At 38.1% G+C, this 7716-nt stretch overlaps 1 protein-coding gene across 1 annotated transcript; it reads right to left on the bottom strand.

The window, feature by feature from the left end:
- Positions 1–1229: 1229 nt before the first annotated feature.
- IMPAD1 (inositol monophosphatase domain containing 1) lies at positions 1230–7179 on the bottom strand (the record flags this gene model as incomplete). Its single annotated transcript, XM_009578828.1, has 5 exons — positions 7173–7179; positions 7069–7106; positions 4312–4471; positions 3288–3383; positions 1230–1391 (listed from the first exon to the last, which is right to left on the bottom strand). Coding segments are annotated over exons 1-5 (463 nt in total), but the record flags the coding sequence as incomplete, so codon positions are not given.
- Positions 7180–7716: the final 537 nt, after the last annotated feature.

The following is a 7716-nucleotide window of genomic DNA, read 5'->3' as shown; positions in this document are numbered from 1 at the left end:
CCCCCCCGTTCCCCCTCCCCCCCGCCAAGATTTTTCCACTGCACCCCAATTAAAGCCCTGGGTATTTGGGACACGCTATTTTTAGACAGCCTTTACCTAATATGCTACATAGACTTATCCTAGAGACACATTAAAAGAGCAAGACCAGAGACTCAAATATAGTTTTGCTCTTACGTTCACTCACTTATTTCTCAATCTCTGTATTATGCTGGTCTACCTTTTTTTTCCTTGCTTTTTATTACAATAGAAGGAAGATGCATATACCACTCTTTAATGTAGCAAGTCAGCCCAGGACATTCCCCTTTATCATACATTATGCAGTACAGAGTTATTGCTCAAAATAGTACTCCTTCTTTTATGGAATTTTTTCAGTTTTTCAACTGTTCAACCAATATCCTTGTTTCATTAAACTGTTCCTTTCTTTATCTTCTTATACAGAGTCAAGCCCTGGAGAAGATCTTCTATAATCAGTTACACTTTCCCTTCCTTTATCATAAGAAAACTCGTTTAGATTCATTGTCAAGAAGCTATGCAAGATCTTCTTGACTAAACAATCTGTAAGGGAGCTCTAGCTTTCCATATTAAAGACACAGAAAGATTCGTTTCCACAAAATTCAAATTTTGCATGGCTTTTCTGAGACTTTAAAACAGCTATTGCTTCACATTAATGCCTCACATATTTGCATTCTGTCAGTAACACATCGTGTAAGGTTACACAGTCTTTGGACTGAATATGAGGCAGATAAAGATGGACTTCAGTGACACTAGTTTTCTCTTTTGACATAAATGCAAGAAATAGTACCAAACTTTAATGGCTTTTTCTTAAAACATTGTTTAATTAAATGTACTACTAGTTAACTAACAACCAACAGATTCTCTTCCATGATTCTGTATTTGGTCACACAACCCTTTTTAACTCCACAGAGTCATCGGTGCCTTCAATGAACGCACATCAGTCAGTGTGTTCAACGAAAGGACCACAACAATATCGCTGGTCCAGGCTAACGTACTAACTTGTGAATAGCCTGAACTAAGTTTGCATGTAGGTTTCTATACACAGGAAAAACTGTGTCCCTATTGTCAAGTACTTGCTTTTAGGGATGTGAAGAACACAAAAGGTAAGAGGAAAAAAGAGGAGATGCCACAGTTACATCCTTTTCTCTAATAACAGCTATCCTGTTAAATCACTCAGAAGCAATAAAATGGATAGGATGCTTAAGGAACCAAACCTGCTCCACCAGCGGGGATTATCACAGTCTTATTTCCAAATGTCTGCCGTGCAACCTGCTCAACTTTTCCTGCGTGGGAGCGGGAAACAATAATCCTTGGAGTTTTCTCATTGTAGGAGGAACGAGCTTTTACGTTTGACCCGCCATCCACCATCGCCCAGGCTACAAGAGAAACACAAATTCTGCTAAGATTTACAAAAGACAATCTCTGTTAAGTGTAAAGATAAAAGGATACTTATCTGAGAAAATGGAATTGATGCCTCTGTCTTTATTTCCCTCCCTACTGTAAGAGAGAAAGTTCGGGCTGAGAGAAGGAAGGGGTGCGTGCCCACATGTGCACACAAGCGGATGAGAAAGAGAAACAGCCCTCCGACACACACACACTTTTGTGCATATGGCATTATCCCATGCCTGACTATTCTTGTGTGATACTTCCAAAAAAAGAGTAAGAGGGAAAAATCCCAAGTAGTAATATTTAGAACTTGCAATTGGAAAGCCACCAAAGTTAAAAGGATGACTCTGAGTCAGAAATAGATCCAATATTTCCTCAAATATAAGGAAGATCGGAATTTGTTTTATAAGAACAAAAAGCCGTACTACCCTTCCAAGCAGATAGCAAAAATGTTATTGAGTCTATTTGTTCACAAGGATAGTAATGCTAAGGAAGGAAATAGCTCAGGAGGATAGTAATACTAAGGAAAACATTTGATGGTGTATTTTGGAGGACTGGATTTAGAATACACAACCTCCCACTTGTTTCATCAGGAGATTCAAAGCCAAGCTTGGTAGGTGGCATCCCCTACCCATTAATTTGACGTTTACTTAGCAAACTAACCAGCAATTTCATCTCAGTAGAGGGCCAGATTGTACGGCAACAGACTGAGTTCTGTATAGTAACAATGCTGACTGCCCTTCATTGCTTTGTATTTGTATGGTAGTATTAGGAACAATCCTACTCACAATATATTGGTATTTCCAGCTTGGGAAATGAATACTCTTCACGTAGAATGACAGAATTCATTGCATCTCATCTGATGCCATGTCTGAACATTTCACACATTGCTATTATCAAAGGAGATAAATTCTCAAAATTACAGTGCTAAAAAACCCCATTTCTTCAGACAGATGTTAATATTTAGAAAAATATGTTCCAAAAAACCCCAAGATTCTTAAAGTGTATTGGAATATAGCACATACTTAAATGACTGGAAATTAAGTTTATATTTAAAGACAGTAAATTATTTAGCACAGAATATTGAGCATTCAGTGGGCAAAAAAAAAAAAAGAGAACAAACTAAAAAACCACATTTATTCAGTCTTAGTTTCTGTGCCAGAGCTACTGCATAACTTCACAACTCTAGAGGTCAGTATTGCCTAAGGGAAAATGAGAACAGAAATTCTTTTTTCAAATATATTATATGTAAGATGCGAATACTAAAACTACTTTGAAGCTTTCAGAAGTACATACTCATTGTCAAACCTGCAGCCATCCTGACTGATACATCATTAATACTAAAGAATTAATTAGCTCAAGCTTGTGGCATTAAAAGCACGTCAGATAATCAATAAGGCTATGCTAGACAGTCTTGCCTGTTACATACAAACAGTTGCCATTAAGATCTTTAATCTATCTTTGTTATTCACACTGAATAAACAGCAGCTCCTGGGTATAATATCATGGACCCAAGTTCTTCTGCTAAATGAGCAAAGTACTCTTCTGCTAAAGACTAACAGCACACATAAGACTGGTCAGAAACTGTAGGTTTCGCTTTCTTTGGTTTGCTATAAGCACTCCGATTGAAGGGATCTTAATTCTTACACGTATTTCCAGTTAGTTTGTTTTAAATGCATCACTTTTACTTTAAACAAGGGCAGCATTTTCCTTTGTGGTTTTATAGCACAGAATACATTTGCAGCTCTAATTCTGAGGTCTACAGCAGCGCTCTTTTGCCCCAGGTACTATTTTCTCATTTATACCTACAGATGTTCTCTCAAACATCAAATTTTAATTAACACTATGACTGAAGATGCTGGAAATACATGAAGGCATAAAGGTACCTGTATATGCTGAGAACGGCTTGTGTATCACTCCTATTACTGGTTTACCATTTACAGCCACGCAAACCATTGTTGTGACATACTGTCGAAGATCCTCTGTGGGCAAAATGAGAAAGTGAGCAAATTTACAGCCAGATGCCAAGAACAAAAAAGAAAGCAGACCTGACATTATAGAAATGTTGTTCTTTGAAGACTAGTCTACATTCTGCCTCTTACAATTATGTAACTTCGTTGTATCTTCAAATAACCTTGCAGTTTTCAAAAGACTTTAAACACTTCTCAGTTTTCCAGCAATTTTCCTGTTCAGTAGATGCTAACAGCTGTGTCTTATGCAGCATGTATTTTCACTGAAATCTGTGCCCCTATATTCTCCCTTCTCTGCCCCACTTCCTGTCCTCTATTGGTTCAAAGCTCGAAATTCAAAAACCAAAGAACATTCGCCTGAAAAGGTGATTGTATCACTGGAATATTTGCAAAAAAAAAATCCCCATTTTTCTGTTTGTTCTGCAGTACTTACAGCAAGAATTTTAGTTGGATTGCCTTGAACTGCTTATGTGACATCTTAAAACAACTGAAAAAGGGGAAGATTGAATTATGCATGCTTTTTTGAAAAACTGTAACAAAAAACTTTTATATCAAGTTAAATAGGATATTCACTTAGTATTCCCTTTAAATAAATAAACAAAAAATATTCTGAGACATTTAGAGTTGCCACAGTAGTAACTGAAATGAAGTAGTGCGTAATTCCAGCAGAATTCATAAAGGACAGTTACCATTTATTTTAGCAATTACTTAGTTGCAACGAATACCAAAGTCATTTCAGAGTAGGTATATATACACAAGTAAATGCTACGGTCTGATAACTATAGAGATTTCATTATGCAATTTGTTCAATTAAATCACACTAGCTTTGACATAACACACCCTAACAACAGATGCCATTTTAAATACTTACTATTTCGTCTCCAGTATAAAAGGCAGACATCAGAATTATACACATGATTTGTCAACAAGAATCAGCTACCTGTGTATTCTTGTGTAGCATCTAACGGATCGATCCAGACAGTAACACTTTCTGCTGGAACCTCTTTAGGCTGTATTTTTTGTTTTATGTCTTCAGGAATGCTGCGATCCCAAGAGACTGTCTCCTGATCAGCTGTATCAACACGCTCTTCAGAGTTTATCTATGATAAGACAACAAAAGTAGTTGCATTAACTTATCAGATACAGTAACTGTGGTACTCAGGAAAATTACAGGTTTGCCCATATCTTTTCTTTCTCCCTTCATCTCCAGCTAAAAGTGCATAAATTAGTCATTTGTCAGCAACTCACAAGCTATTACCATGATGCGACAAGCAATGGAAAACCACAATCCAGAATTTTACTGCGAATCACACCACAGCTAGACACTGTTTCTTTGGCTGCAGCTCTTCCTACTGAAACTTCTCACAGCATGAATCGCAGTTTTTTTAAATCAAAAGTTAAATGTAGTTGCTTCAAAGACTACAAGCAAAACACAACTTTGGAGAGTCACGCGGTATACAGATATAGCAGGGGGTCTAATGCTCCATTTATACAGACCAGTAAATGCAGATTGAAATGTACAGGTATTTTATCAACGAATATTTTGCAGACTGTGGTATAACTTGGGGGAGTAGGAATCCGAGTATATATTCCTGCTTCTGGCATTGAGTTACAACTAGCAATTTAAGCAGCTCAACTGGATGTAACCATTACACAACTGTCAGATGAATGCTATTTTATAAAAAAGTTAGTAACATTCCGTATCTGCCTGTAGGGTAGGTTGGGCTAAGGACCTAAGAAGGCCCATGAAGAACATTTATAAACAGTAGTCAAAGGTCACATTTAAACCGATTGTCACTTGCTGCCTAGCTTAATGAATTTTATTCTGGACCAGAGGGCATTTCGGTATGCTGAACAGAGTTTGGTTCAGTGGCGGAGCACACAGTCCCAATCTGTTGAACAGAAGAACATTCTGCAAAACCCAGTACAACATCATTGTGACTGCAGTAGCAAGATATTTTTTGGAATACAAGAGATGCAGTTATCACAATACACTATAGGTAATGATCTCTCATGTTACAAAATATCACATAACCTGGCAGGAAGAACTACTGGGGAAATACAGATCAACCTGCCTTAACCCATCCATACCAGCTTACTACCACTGCAAACATGGTTTATAGGAGAGCTGCAATGCCCCTGGACATAAGTAGCACTAACAGGAATTTAGACAAATTCATCCCATTTACTTTTAGCATCTCAGTTACATTAGGAGACTAGTATTTCCATGCTCCTTCTACTGCCAATAAAAAGGAAATCATTGCTACTGTGCCTTTCAAGTTTCAGCCTATATGAACCCTTCAGAAACGCATCACTCCACTAATTACTCAGTAGGACAATGATGCTTATGGCTTAGATGTGTCAGTTATATGTCTGAAGTTGAGTGTAGCCAATCTGGACTTTTAGGACATTTCAGAATATTAGAAACACAAGCTTTTTTTATTCTTGCTAACTTTAAAGGTGGCTTCCTCTAATATAATTCTAAAGGGATGCCAAACTGACTAGCTCTGATGTCTCGTCAAGGCAAAATAGCAGATGCACATGGGATGCAACGTGTCTACAACCTAGCACCACTGATTTCCCCTTACTTCATACATATGGAGTCGAGACTGCTAGCTGAAATTCAGGTATCTGACTCCTAGAGCAGATAAATCCCCTCTGACTAAAACAACTTGTTATTACAGATGTTTGTAGGCAAGTGACATTGAAAGACAATGAAAATAAAGAAACAAGCAGACTATGTTCGAATGTTACAAGCTTTGTACCACCAGGATTTTTACAAAATTCACATCATGACAAGAAAAGACATCACACACCTCAACTGTAACAGATTATTAGCAAAGGGTTAAGGGCCATCTTCTCCAAAAGAATTCAAAAAAAGAAAGCAGCAGAACTGCAGCAACTCCAGCCATACATCATAGCTGTTTTCTCACGTAAAACCAGTATTTGAAGCATTGTAGGCCAAACACAGAGTCCTTGAAGTTGCCGTGACATTTACAAATTAAACATCTGTCACTGTACAATAAACCTGACGATTGCGCTTTCCCCTAGGGAAAACAGTCCTGCAAAGTCAAGATGACTAGTCCCACAGACTTGGCAGCCTCAACACAGCCCCTGGGCAGTTTAAGTTCCACTACAGCATATCACGTACCACCATAAAAAAAAAAAAAAAAAAATTTCCTCAACAGAAGGAAGAGGCCTCCAAAAAGTTAAAGGGTTGGAACCAATCCTCAAAAGGAAGAATACCTTGCTAAACCTGTTGTTACAGTACACTAAAATTAAAAGACTGAAGCTATCTGAAAGGTATTGTTTTCAGAGAAAGACCTCCTACTAGTTCAAATTTTGTAGCAGTGGCCATGACACTGCAGCATTTATAATGATTGTGAGGAGTCTCTCCCAACAGCTGTGATCAGTCTGCCAAAAAAAAAAAGAAAAAATCGGAAAAAAAGGTAATAGTGATGAGATTGAAGAGCCATCTGGAGGGGGTGGGGTGGGGCAGGAAGCGGAATCAACTGCGTCACTAGTTCTTCCATTCATATAACCATTTACTCTGTAGCCTTGGCTGCATACTCCACAAGTCATAGTTCAAGTAGAAATTCACAGCCACTCCACCACATGCAGTTACTACATTTATTTACTGTTAAGAAGCTAATTATAGATTTTGCAAGACATAGTTGCCTGAGAGAGGATCACCAACCCTTAATGCCGGGAACAACTTTTTTTTTTTTCTTCCTTCTTAAAAATGCACAGGAATATACCCAGAAAACATGCCTTTGTGTTAATACAATGCTCCGTTCCTACTTGTCATTCTCATATGCTGGAAGCCTCCACAGGCCACAACCTTACATTTCTGTAGTGATATGGGTATGTAGTTGACTGCATTCCCAAGTCTTCACTCAGAAATTAGGAGTAGCTATGGTAGAAAGACAATTACAACACCAAATATTTCAGACAACAGAGCTTGTTCCAGCAAGACACTCCGAGTCAATTAAACTGCTACGTTAGTATAAATAATTACAAAGTTTGCATGCTTGCTATCATATACATAACTTTGCCTGCTCCTAAGAGTCAGATTTAGATAGCAACCCATCATGCAAGAACTTGAGACAGCAAGCAGAAGACAGAAATAAGCAGCTATTTGGGGTTAGCCACCTAATAGCCATAAGCTGTAAAAGCCCGTCTCAGGAAGTTCTGTAAGCTGCCCACCGACACCGAGCTGAACTACGTTTCAGCAATCTTCTCCAGTTATGCTTGAGGGGAAAGTTCTCCTCACAAAGAACTGCATCAAACACAGAGATTTAATAAAATATACATAAATCGGTGAACGGACTACTGCTGAAAGGTC

This window comes from Fulmarus glacialis, unplaced genomic scaffold, assembly GCF_000690835.1.
Source record: "Fulmarus glacialis isolate BGI_N327 unplaced genomic scaffold, ASM69083v1 scaffold16165, whole genome shotgun sequence".
Taxonomy (NCBI): domain Eukaryota; kingdom Metazoa; phylum Chordata; class Aves; order Procellariiformes; family Procellariidae; genus Fulmarus; species Fulmarus glacialis.
The sequence above is the reverse complement of the archived record's forward strand: the minus strand, read 5'-3'. Positions and strand labels throughout refer to the sequence as shown.